This window comes from Varanus komodoensis, unplaced genomic scaffold (assembly GCF_004798865.1).
Source record: "Varanus komodoensis strain SLA01 unplaced genomic scaffold, ASM479886v1 scaffold203, whole genome shotgun sequence".
Classification (NCBI taxonomy): domain Eukaryota; kingdom Metazoa; phylum Chordata; class Lepidosauria; order Squamata; family Varanidae; genus Varanus; species Varanus komodoensis.
This window is the reverse complement of record NW_025335575.1, coordinates 85,104-103,282: the sequence shown is the minus strand read 5'-3', so window position 1 is coordinate 103,282 and position 18,179 is coordinate 85,104. Positions and strand designations below refer to the sequence as shown.

Genomic DNA, 18,179 nt, shown 5'->3' with positions numbered 1-18,179 from the left:
GGGAGAGAGAAGCCACTGCTGCTCAGCTCAGCCACTGCTGTGCTTCTTGCTGGGGGGGGGGGGGCACAAAAGCCCCTTTATGGGCTGAATAAAGCGCATGGCAATTCTCAACTGGAGAACGAGGGAGGATGCCTCTGACACCCCCCACCCCCCAGGCAATGTGAGGGGCCTCCGAGCCACCCCGGCGTGCTCCCTGAGAGCAAACGGGGCGTCCCAGAGCAGGGCTAGTGAGCCTCGGGTTCAAGCACCGACCTGGGGCCCCGTGAGATGAGCAGCCGGGTGGGCAGGAGCATCGTGCTGGGCAGGGGCCAGCTGCACTCGCGTTGGATGCGCACCTGGGCAGACACGCCCCCCTCTCCAGCGCTGCTTTTCTCCATCAGCCACAGCCACGTGTGGGTATCTGGGCTCACGTGGCCCTGAGGGAACAGACGCCAGGACTCAGGGCTGCCCAAACTACACTCGTCTCCTGGAAGGCAGCGTGGTCTACATGCTTTGAACTGCAACTCCCATAATCCCCGACCCAATGGGGCTTACAGGTTTTGTACTCCCAAACACCTGGAAGGGACAATGTCGCCTGTCCCTCTGAATCTTTTTGCAAGAGGTTGGTTGCTGCAGTTGACGTGAGTTTCCCTGCCCCACAGCAGCCTCCAAACTCCCACGGAGCCCAGCATCCCACCCCATGGCATCACGGGAGAGCCGAGGCTGCCGCTTCGTGGGTTCGGCTGATCACAGCCCCGCTGAGGTGCTTTCACTGGTGCTGCCAGGCAAGGAAGCACCAAACCCCCAAATTCAGCCCCTGAAGAGTCGGGCTGGAAACGCCCACCGGCCACGAGCTGCCATTTCACTCTCATCGAGCTGGCAGTCGGCTCAGCTGACGTCAGTGGGCTGCGCCTGACGCCTTTGTGGTAGACACAAATGATATTCTATATACGTTTTTCCTATATTCAAAAGCACGTGGTGGGCAAATGAGAAGCACATGAGGGACAAATGTGTGGATGGTACACACAAGAATGTGCCCAAATTAATTAACGGTCCTTTTCTCTCTCTCCTCCTGCCACGCTCACACTTTCCTTGCCCTCCTCCAAAAGCCTGTGCTCTTGTTTTTGTCTGGTTAAGTAGCCAAAATGTTGAGAGTGCCAGAGAGCTGAAGGGTTGTGGTTTTGGAGGAGGAGCAATCAAAGGCTTCTAGTCCTCATGGCTATACAGTACCTTCAGTATCAGAGGCAGTGTCCCTGTGTACACCAGTTACTGGGAAGCTTGGAAAGGAGGGAACTGTTCCACTCTTGTCCTTCTTGCATGCAGCTGACTGGCTGCTTGTGAACAGAATCCCAGACTAGACAGATTTCCCGTCTGATCCAACACGACTGTTCCTACTTTCTTAGTTCTGCAAAGTTCCTGTTCCTACAAAACCCCTGCAAAGAATTTCTGTTTCCCAGTCCGCCCCACCTGGCTCTTGGGGCCCCTGTTCTGTGTGTGATGGGTGTCATTTGCTTCTGATCTGCCTCGAGAAGATGCATGGGGCCAGCAGCATCCCATCTCTGCTCTCAAGGCCTCTCTTAGGGAGCAGAAACCACCCCAGAGCTTAAACAAATGCACTGGTTCGATGCCGGTGGAAACTCAAGAGCAGGAAGGCTTGTGTTTCGCTTCTTTAACACCGTCAAAGTGTGGGTTTTGCCATCAGCAGGGGCACACACATCGGGGCAAACCTTCTACACAACGGACCACACACAGGTCTAGTCTCATGACTTTTACTGGATTAAAAAAAAGCACAACCCCAAAATGGAGAGCAAGTTCATTCATCATAAAACTTGGGAACGTCTTCTCCCACGATAACTTCCTCCTTGACGCTGTCTTTGGTGATGGTAGCGAGGTAAATAACGCCACCGCTGGATCCGTCTCGGACCATGGCCAGGGCGATCGCTGGGAGGAAGGCAGAGAAGGAACCGTGAGAATCAGCCTATGAGAAGGTGACTATGGGAATTCTGTAGTGTTTAAGAAGCTGCATATATGCGATTTTTAAAAACAGCAACACAGAATTCATGTCAAGGACATACAATTCTTCCCTTCCCCAGAGGCGAACAGTTTCATCGCAGCTTAAGGTTATATTTTTAGACCCTGCAGCTCTGCTTTGATTAAAGATCAGGCACCCGAAGGGGAAATGCCACAGAGGCAATGACCGTAAGGTCTACTAGTGTCTTCCACAAGGGTGGGGACCTCTGGTGCGCGGAGGGCCGAGCTCAGCCCGTGAAGCCCCCTGCACAGTCCTGGGTCAAGGCTGCACCGTCAGCCCCGGAGCAGGAGCAGCAGGTGGCCCCGAATGGGGCCCCAGGGCCAGGGATGACCCACGCTGGTGGGCGCTGCTGGGTTGCAAAGTAGGCGAAGGCCCGAATTTGGGCACGCAGCCAGTTTTCAAGCCACCACTTCTACCCGCACGACGAGCTGAGCTTGACGGCAGATGCTGTGCTGTCTGGAAAAGAGGAATGGAGCTTTTGTGCACTGAGCTGCCGCTTTCACCCCTCCCCCTGCACCCCAAAGTGTCCCGTCCCCCCCGGAGCAGAGAGGAGGAGACAGCTACCGTTTTTGGTGAACTGGCGGCATTCCTCTGCATCCATCCCGGGTTTGTAGGCGGAGTCGACGTAGCCTTGGATGTAGGTACTCCCGGATCCCCCAATGGAAAAGGGGAACCGAGCGAGCATCCCCCCCATTGTCACATACACCTGTTGGGACAGGAGGTGGGGCAGTTTTAGCCGAGCATGGAGCACCAGCTTGGCTGCAAAGCAGCAACGGACGGATGTGTTGCAATAGCCATGCTGTGTATCGTCTAACGGGGGCTCTGCCTTCGCGAGGCACCTGGGTAGGGCTCGCCCATCCAATGAACTGGTCTAGGGGTTTAGGATTCTTTGGATGTCAAGGTACAAGTCTGGAAAAGGAGCTCCAGTCTGGGAGCTGGAGATCCCATTTCCTTCCTTGTGGGAAGAGCGATGCCACCTGCTTCTCTGAGGCTGTAAAAGGGACCGTGGAGAAGGGGAAAGGGGGCATCTTGGGGGGGGGGGACTCCTGCCTCCCCTGCAGCCCTCCTTCCCTCCCACTCCAAAGTACTGCAGCTTGAGGGCCTGGTGTGCTGGGAGAAATAGCAACAACCTCAGAGACGCAGATGATACCACTCTCATGGCAGAAAGTGAAGAGGAACTGAAGAGCCTCTTGATGCGGGTGAAGGAGGACAGCACAAAAGTTGGCTTGAAACTCAACATTAAGAAAACTAAGATCATGGCATCCGGTCCTCTCACTTCCTGGCAAATAGATGGGGAAGAAACCGAGGTAGTGACAGATTTCATTTTCCTGGGCTCCAAGATCACTGCGGAAGGGGACTGCAGCCAAGAAATCAAAAGACGCTTGCTCCTGGGGAGGAAAGCTATGGCAAATCTAGACAGCATCCTAAAAAGCAGAGACATCACCCTGCCGACAAAAGTGCGTATAGTCAAGGCTATGGTTTCCCCAGTTGCAATGTATGGCTGTGACAGCTGGACCATAAGGAGGGCTGAGCGCAAAAGGATTGCGGCCTTTGAATTGTGGTGCTGAAGGAGACTCCTGCGAGTCCCTCGGGACCGCAAGGCGATCAAACTGGTCAGTCCGAGAGGAGACCAACCCTGACTGTTCCTTAGAAGGCCAGATCCTGAGGATGAAACTCAAACACTTTGGCTACCTGATGAGAAGGAGGGACTCCCTGGAGCAGAGCCTAATGCTGGGAACAATAGATGGCAAAAGAAGGAGGGGACGGCAGAGGATGGGGTGGCTGGATGGAGTCACTGAAGCAGTGGGTGTGAGTTTGAGTGGCCTCCGGGGGATGGTGGAGGCCAGGAAGGCCTGGAGGAGTGTTGTCCATGGGGTCGCGATGGAGGGTCGGGACTTCGCGACTAGCAACAACAACAATTCAAGTAGGCCGCCTTAGCCTGTCCTAAGAAGTTGCTGAGTTTTTAACAATGCCCATTGTTAAGCGATTAGGTGGAAACGCAGCAACAGATGGAACTTTCCGGGCATGGAAACACAGTGAAGAGAAGTTCTCCTTCTCCCGGATTCTTGCTATCATGCTCTTGAAGCGGCACATAAGCTTGGACTAGTTTTAAAGCTGCACCCTCTTTTAAGTGGAACCCTTAAGCGTCCTCTCTCTCCTACATCACAGAACAGGGCTTACCTGCCCTCCTTTCTTGTGGTCCCATCCCGCTACAATAAGGTGCGCTGAGAGCTCCTCCTTGTGCTTGTAGCTGATGTTTTTCACCAAGGTGGCTGCAGCCAGGACCAGTGGGGGCTCCTCCATGTTTAGGCTGCCCGGGAGACAAAGATTAATTCCAGCATAGGAAGCCAGACTGAGAGCAATCTTTCTTGTACTCTAAAATAAGTAGGATGTGGGATGGGAGTGAAGCCCCTTTTCCCTCCTAGTTCAAAGGAGGATGCGACAAACACAGGTGCGAGGTTTGCTGTATCTCTGTCCCAGTTTGAGTGCTTGCCCATCAGCCGCAAGGGAAACACATGTTTGCAGGCCAAGCCACATCGCCCTGGCAGGCAGTCACAAGATCGGTTGCTGTGCAAACAAATCACAGTGCGCCCCTAAATGCTTGGGGGGGTCATTGTGGGTGAGTGGCTCCTTTCTTCCCTGCCCCCCCCTTGGTCTCCCTGCAGGCATCCCGGGGGACAATGGACTCACAAACCCCTCACAAACACAAGCCTCGCTGTGGCTTTTCTTCACTTTAAACTTTTTTCCTCTCAAGAGATTGCAAATCCGTGTATTGACAGCTGTATACTCGGTAGAAAGTTGAAAGTAACCCACTGTTGTTAATGTGGGATTTGGAAAGGGCTTTTAAAGGGTTGGGGGGCGGGGCAGGAAAAAGGTGTGCGTATGATTTCCTGGCAAAAATAGGAAGTACGTGCCAAAGGTGCCCTGAGGACAAAATATCCCCTAACCTGATTATCCTTCTGTGGAGAGGGGGAAGGAGCTGCCGCCCCCTTTCCTGAGTTACTCTCACTCTCACCTTTGACAACTGGCTTCCTGACAGCTGTCAGAAGTAGCCAAACAGGAAGAGAAACTTACCTGCAGCCTATGGGGGACATAGCTGGTGGGGAGGTTCCTGCTGCCTCATAAGCAGGTATCTCCAAGCACAACGCTCACCTGAGGTCCCCCATTCACACACCTGTGCAACTGCAGGTACATTTGACAAATTTAAGTATTTGCTGGACTTGGTTTGGTAGAAATGAGAACCCTGTTTGGCAACGACCACACTGAGGGACACACTCTGAGCCACTGTGGCTTAGCGTGTCGTGCGAACCTAGTTGCTCACCTGGGCGGAGGTCCCATTGAATTCAGTGGGGCCCACTTCTGTGCGGGCACATATAGAACTGCCGGGCAAATGTGCCAGAGGGAAATGAGGCTGAAGAAGAGCAGCAGAAGGGAGGTGGAAATCCAGGTGCCAGCAGAATGTGGGTAAACAGAGGAGACTGGGCTGGGCCTGGGAAATATCACGGTGCTTGTTCAACCAGCGCCACGGCTGCAGAGCAAGGGGAATCCCAGTTCCACGGTCCAGCCAGCAGCACCTAGGCTGACGAGCACGTCTCTGCGAATATCTGCATCCGCTCAGCCACAACGCCTGAACAGCCGTTGCCTTTTCTAGGAAATCAGGTGGCAATCGTGAAGCGGCCTTTCCCGCTCTGGTCACCAGGGGGCGCTGCGGCACCAGCAAAACAATTCTCCCCCTGCAAATTCGCATTTTTAGCTGAACTTTGATGTGAGCGTTTTCTTACTGGAGCTTGTTACTCACACAACCGGATCAATTACTGTTGGGAGTTTAAATTTCCTTTGATGTCTTCACTGAGTGCAATTTTTACTGTTTTAACCATGGAGGTGTTAGAGTGGACAAACAGAAAAAAATGTATCCTTTAGATCACGGGTCCTCAAACTATGGCCTGCGTGCCATATCCGGCCCACCGTGCCCATTTATCTGGCCTGCCTCAGAGGGTTTGGACTCGCTCAGAGAAAACAGAAGATCAAGATACAAGAAGAAAGTTAGAACTGAGTATTTCGAGGGATTCTCAGAACGCGTCCTTGTTTTAGATGAGGATCGAAAGAACACAAGGGAAGGCCTGCTGGCTCGGACCAGAGGGCCATGTAGTCCAGCACTTGAGGGCAAACCAGCTGCCCCAGGATCCCCCCAGCAGGAGGTGCAAGACCTCCTCCAGCCCAGCTCCTCAGCAACTGGTATGCGCAGGCAGGGCGCCTTGCGCGACACAGCCACAAGCGAAGTGCGTGTGTGCGTGCCACACCACCTCACCCTGGCAGGCAGTCACAAGATCGGTTGCTGTGCAAACAACCCACGGTGCACCCAGAATGCTCGGGGGGGGGGTCATTGCGGGTGAGTGGCTCCTTCCTCCCTGCTTGGTCTCCCTGCAGGCATCCCGGGGGACAATGAACTGCTTCTGCCCTTCCCCTCACAGATACAAGTCGTTTCCCCTCACAAACACAAGTCAGCTGAAGGGAGGTGGAAATCCAGGTGCCAGCAGAATGCGGGTGAACAGAGGAGACCGGGCTGGGCCTGGGAAATATCACGGTGCTTGTTTAGCCAGCGCCACGGCCGCAGAGCAAGGGGAATCCCAGTTCCACGGTCCAGCCGGCAGCACCTAGGCTGACGAGCACGTCTCTGCGAATATCTGCATCCGCTCAGCCACAACGCCTGAACAGCCGCCGCCTTTTCTAGGAAATCAGGCGACAATTGTGAAGCGGCCTTTCCCGCTGTGGTCACCAGGGGGCGCTGCGGCGCCAGCAAAGCCATTCTTCGGACTTAGCAGAACTCTGATAAGAGCGTTTCCTTACCCGGTGCTCGTTACTCACACAACCGGATCAGCTATAGTTGGGAGTTTAAATTTCCCTTGGTGTCTTCACTGAGTGCAATTTTTACTGTTTTAACCATGGAGGCGTTAGAGGTGACAACCAGAAAAAACGTGCCTTTTAGATTCCAGCAGCCTTCAGTCTTTTCAGACCTCAGGCACACCTTTAGACAAATGTACAGCTGGATCTTAATGCAGGAAATTATTCCCAGGGAAATCTGTTTTCTTGTATTGTGAGCCCTGCCCCCAGGGCAAGAAAAAGCAAATTTGCTTCATCCCGTACATGAGAATCAGAACTCCAGAACTGCAGAATCACAACCTCTCTGTGCTCTGGAGCTTCAAAAAGTTTTAGAACCTGAAGGGGTCATCCATGAAGCTGATGGGTGGGAAATTCAGTGGGAAGGAACATAGCTGGTGTTCACTTCCTCAAGATGTAGAGATAGCACCCATTTGGAAGGCTTTAAAAGGGGATTGGGGAAATTCATGAAGGAAAGGCTATCTAGGGTTACTAGTCCTCATGGCCATGGCCAGTGCCAGAAGCAGTATGCCTATATACCCCAGTTGCTGGGGAACATGGGTGGAAGGATGCTGTTACTCATGTCCTCCTGTTGATCACAGAACCGAAGGCTGGATTAGATGGTTCCTTGGTCTGCCACAGCATCTTATGTTCTCCTGGTTTTCTGCTAGCATTTCAAGCTTTGCAAGACATTGTGTGAAGACCATAAACTCACTAAAAAAAATGGTCTCAAAAGACAGCTTCTGCATGAAAGCAAGAAGTTCAAATTCATGGGCAAATTTTATAAGGTGGACCTTGGACTGGACTTGACCGAGATTGGGAGTGGCACACCAGGTTCAACGCAGACGTCTCCTCTGGAATTTGGCTTCTTGGGGTGATGTGGCCGCACTGGGGACTGCAGCCAATGGCCGCCCCCACCTGAACGGCCCTCCGCCCATGCTCACCTGTGCAGCTCCAGCTGGTAATTCACTATGTCGGCGATCGCCTGAGCATCAGCTGCGGATCCTGATAGCGCGCAGTAAATCCGGTCATGCAGCGGCTCGAGCTTGTTGAAGACCCGGTTCACCACAGACTGCCTGGGGAGAGGGTTGCCTTGTTATTCCTTTGCGCTGTACGCAGCCTTTCTGCTAAGAGAAATGGCTCAAAATGGCTTGTATTAATTAATAAAACTTGGTGGAGGGAGCACTTTGATGGCTTCTAGCAGCAACCGGGGGCATGGGATATTTTGGAATTTTCAGTCTTGGAGCTGGGAATCACAGCCCCAGGGGCCTTTGGGTGGGGTAGGAGGGGACGGGAGAGGGCTGGGAGAGGAGTTGTCTCGAGGCTCCTGAATGCTGTTGCTGGAGGGGCAAAACATCTGCCCTGTGAAAATGCAAGGTGGGCGGATGTGGAAGCAGAGTTTGCCTCTGCGCTCTTCCCACCCTGTGTAGCCTCCAACTTTGTGTGCTTATGAGCATGGAGGGTTTAGAACTGCGCCCTAAAACTATAAAGCAAATGCATTCAAACACAATGAAAAACTAAGCGACAATGGAGTCAAATCGACATCTAAGCCAACAGACTGGCATGCATAAGGCCTACTTGCGTAATAAGAGGGCAAGCAGAAGTGTGGGAGAGACAGGAACTGCATTCCAGGCCAGCATCCAAAAGGATATCATGTGGATCTAGGGAGGAAACCGAGAAAGCCTTTCCAGCAGGAATCCTTGAAAGGACGCGGTGCGTTTTGGCTGTGCACAAAACCGTAACTTGCAGAGGGGAAAGGAACTGAGGGAAGCTGTGAATGCCTTAACACACCATCTGATGCATGCTTAGATGGGGAAAAGCTGACCAAAAGAGAGGCTGGGGCATGCTGGGAATTTTGGGATGTTTTTCTGTCTGGAACCGCATAAAATTACGCCCTTAATCAGAGCAATGACGCAGCTTTCGAAGCATCCTCATTAACTGAGCAAAGGCAAGGCACTTTTGAGACTCCTGAAAGTGTTCTTGCTTCAGCAAAGAAGTATTCGATGCAGAGCAAGAACACGCCATAAATCCCCCACATGACCTCGGTCCATTTTAGAGGCTTTGTGGCCATTTGCCCCTGCCCGGCCCCTTCACACTGCGGAATCCGCAAAGGATGCCCTGAATTCAGAGACAGCGCCAGGGGTCGCAAAGCTGGGCATCCGGCAAGGCCCATGTCGGGGTCTGGGGGCTGCTTCTGATACCCGGGACCCCCTGGCCCCGCTACTGCTCGTTTTCTCTGCCACTGCCACTTGCTCTCCCCCTCTGCAGCCTAGAGGCAGACTGCGAGCAAGCGACTGATGGAGCGGGAGCCGTCTTGGCTGCACCTGCCCTCTGGGTGGCAGGGATTGGGGCCAGAGGGGAGAGGGAGCAGGGCCCACAATGCAGAGGGGGCAGACACCCTGCCTAAGACCTTCCAAATTCCAGAGCTGAATGTATTCATTTACAAAGTTTACACAGGCCACCAAATATCCATGTCATCTGGGCAACTCACAAAACTTAAATATTTGAATGCAATACTTGTGTTTATCACATTCGTTTGCCATCTTTTTTTCCTCCAGCAAAGAGTCAGGGAATCAGGGAACTCTCCCTCTCCATCGTGATCTCACCAAAAAAAAAAAAAAAACCTGTGAGCTGGTGAAGCAGAGAATCAGTGACTGGTCCAAAGTCAACCAGTGAGCTCATGGCAAGGTGGGGACTAGAAGTCGGATCTCCCAAGTCCCAGTTCAACATTCTAACCACTAGGCACACTGGCTTCAGTATTTAAATACAGTATCCAATAACATGCTGGAGAAGACTCCTGTGAGTCCCTTGGACTGCAAGACGATCAAACCAGTCAGTCTTAGAGGAGATCAACCCTGACTGCTCTTTAGAAGGCCGGATCCTGAAGATGAAGCTCAAATACTCTGGCCACCTGATGAGAAGGAAGGACTCCCTGGAGAAGAGCCTGATGCTGGGAACAATTGAGGGCAAAAGAAGGAGGGGACGGCAGAGGATGAGGTGGCTGGATGGGGTCACTGGGGCAGTGGGTGTGAGCTTGGGTGGACTCCGGGAGATGGTGGAGGACAGGAAGGCCTGGGGGGGGTGTTGTACCATGGGGTCACGATGGGTCGGACACGACTTTGCGACTAACAACACCAATGAAAAGAACAAGCAAATTTTACAGCATTGCTTTAAAAAATAACATCAGATAAAAACAATGAATTAAAGTGTACAGCCTTACCCATGGGACAATATTTAGGATCTGGGAAAATAAAGAGGACTTTCTGTTCAATGGCAAGACCACAACGGAGGCACCAGATAAGCCTCCCTTTGGCAGTCATTCCACAGCGAGGGTGCCACCACTGGGAAGGCCTTCCTCCCACTGCCCGTCTTACTTCACCTGGTGGTGACACCTGGAAAAGGGCCACTGAGGTGGATGTCAGGATTTGGGTCGGCATATGTGGGAAGAGGTGATCCTCTGGATTGCCTGAACTCAAATCACTAAGGCAGGTGAGCAGACGCTCAGGCCTGCGGTCCCTAGCCAGCTCCCTGAGTTTCCACAGATGGTCCCACCCCAATCCTAAATGGCTTGGGACCTGGATACCTGAAGGGACGTCTTCTTCGCTATGCACCCTCCCACCCCTTAAGATCAGGGGCAGAGGCTCTCCTCTGGGAACCCTCCTGGAAGGAGGTTCGGAGAGCGAACACCCAGAGGAGGGCCTTTTCCGCGGTGGCACCCTGACTGCGGAACGCGCTCCCCAGAGAGGTTCGCCTGGCGCCGACGCTGCATTCTTTTCGGCACCAGGTGAAAACCTTTTTATTTACCTGACATTTTAACATTTAATTTTTCAATTATTTTTATTCTCGTGCTTATCCACATTCTATCTTATTTATTGCATATTGTAGATTATACTTTTTCTGTTTATTTATTGTTTGTTGGATTTTGTTGTAAGCCGTACTGAGATGCTGTTAAGGACGGGGTAGAAATGCTGTAAATAAATAAATAAATAAATAAATCCATAAATCCCCACTTGTTCGGTGGACTCATGGCCTTTGTCCAGATTTTCCCCATGCTAAGAAGCAGAAGTGCCTCTCCGAAGGCTGATACTGGAAGGAGCTCCCTGCTACAGAGTGCGAGTACTTTTCGTGCCACCCGCTTTTGGCCGTGCCCACCCTGGAATGTGGCCTGCAAGAGTTTCTCTGGGGCTGAGCTGGGCCCATGGCAGAAAGGGGTCCCCCACACCCCACAGAATGACTGTGCTACGTGGCATTTAGTGACGGACTTCCCTCCCAGGGTTGAGGACGGGGGGCAGGCAGCAGGCACCCCCAGCACTTACCCTGCGGAGACACGCGAGTCGGAACCCACCACGACGCCTCCATCGAACTCAACGGCCATGATGGTTGTCTGAAAAGGATCCGTAGGATGCTCTGGGTTAGTTGAGGTGGAGGAGGGTTGTGGGCGAGGAATGCCGGGGGCCGGTTGCCCTCGTAACGCAAAGGCACCCGTGGCACCCGGCCCCCCTGCCAACGCCCCCACCCCCCGCTCCTCACACTCACAGTGGGACCTGCTCAGGGTCTAATTTCTAAAAACAAGGGAGGGCAGCCTGCATCACTCAAAATGTCATTGGACTCCAACTCCCGCCAGTCACAGTCAGCAGCCCCCATGGTCAGGGATGATGGGGGTGGTAGTTTAACAGCATCTGGGAGCCACAGGGTACCCACCCTGTTCTAAAAGGTGAGATGGTAGCACTCAAGCGGTCCTGGCTGGAAGCGGCACCCTTTGGACATAATTTTGCCCCCTGCCTAATCACATGGGAAGACAAGGGTTTTGCAGCAATTAAGGGAAAACACTTTGAACATGCTCAGAAGTACTCGCACCTTAGGTCATGTGTTCCAGGAATGAGCCAGGCACTGAAAATTTGATGCTCCCAAGTAGGGGGAGAGGTTTCATGGGCAGAGGTTTCTCACCCCCTTGCCGTACTATATCAATTTTGCACAAAGGCTGGGTTCAGACAAACCAATAAGCCCCACTCAAGAGTTCAATTTGGGTTGTCATTGAATTGTGGGTTGTGAAAGAGATGTGGTTACTATGTTGTATAAAACCAGAATGCTAACCATCCATGGTCTGTTACCCATAGTTGACAACCCAAGAACAAATCATGGCTTCTTCTCATGGGCTCCTTGTGGTTGACAGGCCATGGTTCAGACAACGCCTCAGCCCGCATTTCAACAACCACCCCCAGTTCAGCGACAACCTACACGCAACCCATATTCAGCCCCTGACTGTGGGTTATCACATTGTTCCAATCCAGCCGTCGTTGCCTTTGGCAAGGTGGACCTGAACCCCAGGCCCCATGTTTGGACACTTGGATTCAGCGGGGCCTCAGGGCAGGACCCAGAGGCCGCAACAGCCCCTTCCCCTCTGAGAGCCCGACACACCCTTGAGAAGCAAAAGCACAGATCCTGCGCCACCTGAACGTTTCAGCCAGAGATTCTGGAAATCGGGTCTGGGGGAGCCAGTGCCGCAGAGCTCTGAGCGCCCGGACATCCTCCGCTCGTGCGTGAGGCGAGGCGTGTGGCGCAGAGCCATGGCAGACACAAAGGGCCTTTGGGTGGAATGAATGCCGTGCCTACCTAGCCCTCTCCAGGTGCACCGGCCTGGCAGGCAGGCCCAAGATCATATCTAAACAACGCCCTCTTCCCTAGATAGGAAGATATTTACGTAAAGCACAAGGCAGGCTATGCTTCTGTCTTTACCTGGCACCGCAGGTGGCTGTCAAAGGAGGGGGAAAAAACCAAACTTTGCAGAGCTTTCCTCACTGGAGCTGGGTTCAGGAGAGAGTGAAATTGGGCATCGTCAGCCCGCCCCCCAAATGCCTCCTGGCTTGTGCCGCCCCACATGGCTGGGGGCAAGGGAGGGGTGGCTCCTTGTGGTTCATGGGTAGGTCATTTTCCTATTTTCCCTGTGGTTGGATTCCAAGAAAGGGAAAATTCCACGCCCGCCTGAGGCCAGCCGGGATACGTTAGGGACCCAGTGGAAGATCCGAGAGACCCCACAGAGGACCCCACAGAGGACCCCACAGAGGACGATTGAATTGAGCAGACCCTGCCAGTGGGGGAAACAGCGCCAGGGGTAGATTTCTGTGCCCCCAAGACATTCTGGGGGGGTACTGGGGCCTTCACAGATGAACCCACCCACCTCAGCCAGCAGAATTCTTCATTTTTTAGCATTATTATAACATTTCTGTCCCATCTATTCTCTTTGCAAAGAACCCACGGCACCTTGCAAGGCTCACAACAACCTTGTGAGGTAGGTTAGGCTGGAGGAGTCAGTGACTGGCCCAAAGTCACCCATTAAGCATCACGGCCGAGTGGGGAACTAGAATCTGGATTGCCTGAGTCCCAGTCCAGCGCTCAGTCCCAGTCCCAGTCCCAGGCTCTTAACCACTATACCACACTGGCCCATCCAATGGAATTAAGATTGCACTGTTTAATATCTGTATCATTTACACTTTTTCAGACATTAAGATGTACTCCAAAGATCCTTCAGGTGGTCACAGAGGGAATCAGTTTAGATATAATCTGTTCATATGTTTTATGCATTGTAAGCCACCTAGGAAGGCCTTGGCAATTCTAGGCAGCCTATTAATACATGTAAATAAATAAATAAAATAATCGTGTTGTACAAAACTGGCTAAATGCATCAGAAGTAACACTTTAGGTTAAAGTTTAAGACTGCTATTCTGTTGCATTTCCAAATGTTAGTTTTTTAAAAAATTGTATGCAATTGCAATGGATAATTTGGACTACAAACATGAGCAGAAATTTAAAAATTTGGGCCTAGAAGAACTTGAGAAATTTAGGCTGGTGCAAATGTTCCTTTTCAGGGCAAGGTCGTTGGCCCAAACACTCCTGGATGGAACTTGATTATCCAGATCTAGTGTCTATTTGGAAATAATAAATAATTATCTACAGCATCCTTCTAGGGTGACTGTCTAGGGGTCCTGCACTGCGGTGGCTCCGCTCCTACTTGGAGGGCCACCTCCAGAAGGTGGTGCTTGAGAAATCATGCTTGGCCTCATGGATTTGCTAACATGTTCTCCAACAATTATCTATACTCCCCATTCTAAGCTAAATTAGATTACTGCAGCGAACTCTGCAGAAACGGTCCTGAAGACTGTCCTGAAGCTGCAGCTTGTGCAGAATGCAGCTGCCAGATTAGTAGGTGGGACCAGAAGGTCCAAACATCTAAGGCCTATTCTGGCCCATTTGAATTGCATCGGCTGCCTGTATGCTGCCAAACCAATTCAAGAGTTGGTTTTAGTTCATAAAGATCCAGATGGCTTGCAACTGTAGTACCTGATGTAACATCAAGACAACTAGAGTTGTCTAGACAGTCCTAGAGTTGGAAGGGGCCAGGAGGCCATCAGGTCTGACTCCCAGCTCAGCGCAGGACTCCCAGTTAAACCAGCCTCTCTGATGGCTGCCCAGTTGCATCTTGAATGCTCCCGTGTGGGAGAACCCACCACCGCTCCAGGCCTTTGGTTCCATTTATGCATTTGCACCTACATGTATAAATTAGCCTATGCAAATCAGCATCAGCTTTAGTCTTCTGTTTTGGTTCATGCAAGTCCCTGCTTTTGGCAACATGTAAGTTGCAGAGGTATTAATTAATTGATTGATTGATTGGTTTCATGTCCTGCTTTTTTCTTATGAACTTAAAGCAGCTCACATCATTCTCCTCCTCCTGATTTCAATCTTATCTCCACAACAACAACCCTGTGATGTAGGCTCTATCTCTCCATGGTTGCTTGACCAAGGAGGTGACATTTGGCCTGTTTCTGGATGGGGTTAAGTCAGTGGGTCGGGGGTGGGGGGGAGAGTCTGGCCACACTTGCCCACGTCCCGGTAGCCTCCCATTTAGACTACGCAATGGGGCTGCTTTGGGAGACATCCCAGGAACTTCAGCTAGCTTGGCTTAGGCTTGCCTGGCTGCTCACAGGGAGTGGCCCTTCGGAACCCATCACAGCAGTTCTGAAATGGTCCCACTGTTCCTGGCCTGTTTCCAGGCACAGGTAAAAATGGGCCGTTCGGCTTTAAAAGCTGTAAAGCGCAGGTGGCAGGTAGCCCACCTTCTCCCGCATGGGCATGCCCCCTTCCCAAGAGCATCTTTAGGGGTTCTCTCAAGATTCCCCCCCACACACACACACACATTCACACGTGCACCTTTGCAAGTCAAGCAGAAAGCAGCTTGGAGGAGAGCTGTTTGCTTATCCAGCAAAGACATTTTAATTTCCCGCGCTATGGTTATATCTTCCAGTTTAATCTTACAACAGCCTGTGAAACGTGGGTTTAGGCTGGCCCAAGATTACTCCCAGCTCCTGTGTGGACCCTCCAAACCAGAGGCGGCCAACTTCGGGCTTTCCATATATTTGGGCCCAGAACTTCCGCCAGCCCTGTTTGACCCACTCCATGGTGAAGCAGCATGGCGCCCATAGGCCAGAGCGCTTGGAGGTCTCCGAATTGCCTGGCCCTGCTCTAACAAGTCCCCCCGCCAGTTCACTTGCTGTAAACGCATTGCTCCAACTTAGTTTTAATGACATTGGTTTTGTTTTTTATTTTGCCTTACAGTTATTCATAATATTTCCATGGGATTATAAGCCTCCCTTAGCTTACAAAGGAGTTGGGCAAGTATAATTTCAGGGAATTAATATATTAAGTAAATGAATTAATTTCCAGCTGAATAATGTAGAAAAGTTGATTTAAAAAAAAAGTTTCTCATCGATGAATTTTCCCTGTGTGTGTGTTCGGGGTCTTCAAATGGGAACTCTCTCCACTGAAAAAAAAATATTTCAGCCAAAATGTAAATGATCTCTAGAGGTCACAGAATCCATGTTCTTTGTGTTGGGGAACATGACTGGCAGAGTTGCACACGGGCTGATTAAAGGACGCTGGAGGGGCGCTTATCTCCCCTTAGTAGGTTTGCACAGGGATGGTGAAGCCAAGGCACTCCAGCCGGTGTCGGTCTTCAAGCCAGTCCTCCATGACCGTTGCTCATGCTGCGTGCAGCACCGGACTGCAACCTCTGGAGGGTCGTGGGTTGCCCACTGGTTAAGGGAGTGTGCGCAGAGGCGAGTCCCACCCTAAAAGGGGACTTCGCCCCTAGGTCAGCCTCCCAGCCTCAGTTCCCCGCCTGTAACATGGGAAGAACGGTGGCTCGTATTGTGGAATAAAGGATTCGGCGTGTCCAGACACACTCCCTCTAACACGGACCCCTATTTGCGGCGCGCGTTCCTGGAAGCCACCGGCGCAAAGCTTGCCCTCCGCTGCGCTCCCTTCTCGTGGACTTTGATCCCACCCCCTCGGCTGAGCTCCAGCGCCCTTTGGGCAGCTCCTTTCGGGGTGGGGGTCCTTATTCCCCCCTGCAAAAGTGCCGCGGGGGCTCGAATAGGCTGCGCTCTCGCTTGATTCGGCCACAGCCCTCCTCGCCATCCGCCACTCACTCACCCCGAGACTGATCTTCGGCGCCCCGCGATTGGCCATGTTGCTCCCCACAAGTCGGAGCGGGAAGCGACGCTGCAGCACAGATCGAAAGCGAGAGTAGGAAGTCTCTTTTAAAAAGAGAAGGCCTGAGGCGCCGCCGATGGCCGCCAGGGGGCGTCCCACTCCGCCCTACACAGGACCCCTTCAGCCCGGGGGAAACTCCGCGCCTGGCCGCGAAACGCGAGGAGGGAGCAGAGACGGGTCGCCTCCCGCATCTCAGCTCCGGGGGCGGCGGGGGGGATCGTCGGGCTTCTCTTCTAGCATCCCACGCTGCTCCTCCAGCGCTCGAATTGCAGGGCGACTCAGCATCCTGCTGCGTCCGGGGCATGACCTGAATTTGAAGCGGAGCTCCGCTGCATTACTGGTTTCCGCTGCCAGGTGCAAACCTTACGGCGGGACCCAAGACTTGGTGAGACCCCGACGCCCCAGCCAGAATTGGCAGGGCTGATGGGAGCTGCAGTACAACACCAGCTGGAAGGCTCGGGTCCCTTCCCAATTACTCCTGCATCAAGACATCTAGCTGGATAAGAAGAGTGCCTCTGAGAAGCTGCAGTGTGCAAAGTGAGGGCTGCACGTGTTTTGTGTATGTACAGGAATCTGTAAAAGGCACCACGTGTCTGTGGCAAAAGCGATGTGGTACCCCAAAACTCCGCAAAGAGTTATATTTCATGTTTCAAAACATGTAAATAGGCCAAGAGAAGTCATGCAATTTATCCACTGCACAATTCCATCTCTTGTATCCTGCACTGACTCCCTCCCTTTGATTTAAATATATATTTATCTGGTTCCTCATCCAGAAAGGGCCCTGGAGCATCGGTTTGCATATAATGGGGAAAACAAGAGTCCTCCCTGGTAACTTGGCAATCTTAAAAGACAGACATGGAAGGAGAAAGAGTTACGGAGGGGAGAAGAAAAAATATTTCAGCGGGAGATGTGCTATCACTACCCCCCCCCTTCCCCCATCTTCCTCTGTACAGGCTGAGGGGATGACAGCAGAGGAAGCCTGGCCGGTTTGACAGCATCCTTCCTACATTTGATCCTCTGCTGGGAAAAAAACAAAAACCCGCGGTGCGTTGATAATCGGGTGACAGGCAGAAATCCAACTGGTGATGCGCTGCAATCTGCCTGCAGGGTGAGGAAAGGCTCCACAGGTTGTGTTCCCTATGCATCCTGCTTCCAGGAAAAATATACTCCCCCCCCCCCCCCGCCCCGTAGCCGCGGCCAGAGAGTTTTCTCTGCCCTCCCGCCGCCGCCGCCGCCTTTGAGAGCTTTTTATAGCAGGCGAGTTTCACTTTCAGATTCCCAGAAATCATTCCGAATCCTTGAAGAGCAAAGCGCGTAGGAGGGACTTTCCAGACGGGCCGAAGGCTGCGCAAAGAGAATCTCCCGCCGCAAGCTCGGCTCAACCTGTGGTTTTTCAAGACCGCTTTGCAACGAACTTGGTCCGAGGCGAGGCGCTCCTTTTCCTGTTCCTTCGCCGGGCGGCGAGGGGGCGGCCACCGGGGGCGGGGCGGGGCGTCCGCCTGTTCGCCGCCCCGGTGCCGGCGCCTCTTCGCAAGTGACGGAAAAACGGGCACCTCGACCCGGCCCGAGCGAGCGGCCGCCTTTCTGGGCAGCGGCGAAGAGGGCGCCGCGGGAGCTGCCCGGCCGACCGCCGCCTCGGCTTCCCGGGAGCGCGCCTCCTCGGCGGGGCTCCGTGGGGCCTCGCGCGCGGGAAGCTGCTGCGCGCCGAAAGCAGCGAGGGAAGGCGGGAGCGCAGGGCCTCGGC

General features: G+C 52.9%; 1 protein-coding gene across 1 annotated transcript; it reads right to left on the bottom strand.

Annotated features, from left to right (window-relative positions):
* Positions 1-1,732: 1,732 nt before the first annotated feature.
* On the bottom strand, positions 1,733-16,508 carry PSMB9 (proteasome 20S subunit beta 9). Its single transcript, XM_044429764.1, has 6 exons — positions 16,376-16,508; positions 11,206-11,273; positions 7,834-7,965; positions 4,193-4,322; positions 2,576-2,717; positions 1,733-1,920 (listed from the first exon to the last, which is right to left on the bottom strand). The coding sequence occupies exons 1-6, from the start codon at positions 16,409-16,411 to the stop codon at positions 1,793-1,795; spliced, it is 636 nt and encodes a 211-aa protein (XP_044285699.1). The 5' UTR covers positions 16,412-16,508; the 3' UTR covers positions 1,733-1,792.
* Between the last annotated feature and the right edge of the window lie 1,671 nt (positions 16,509-18,179).

Bases quoted from the DNA above. Each gene is read 5' to 3' on its own strand.
- PSMB9 (XM_044429764.1), bottom strand. From the start codon at position 16,411: ATGGCCAATCGCGGGGCGCCGAAGATCAGTCTCGGG. The intron at 2,718-4,192 runs GTAAGCCCTGTT...CTGTCCCAACAG, and splicing joins ACCACAAGAAAGGAGGGCAG to GTGTATGTGACAATGGGGGG. The intron at 1,921-2,575 runs GTAGCTGTCTCC...CCTTCCTCCCAG, and splicing joins CCGCCAGTTCACCAAAAACG to CGATCGCCCTGGCCATGGTC.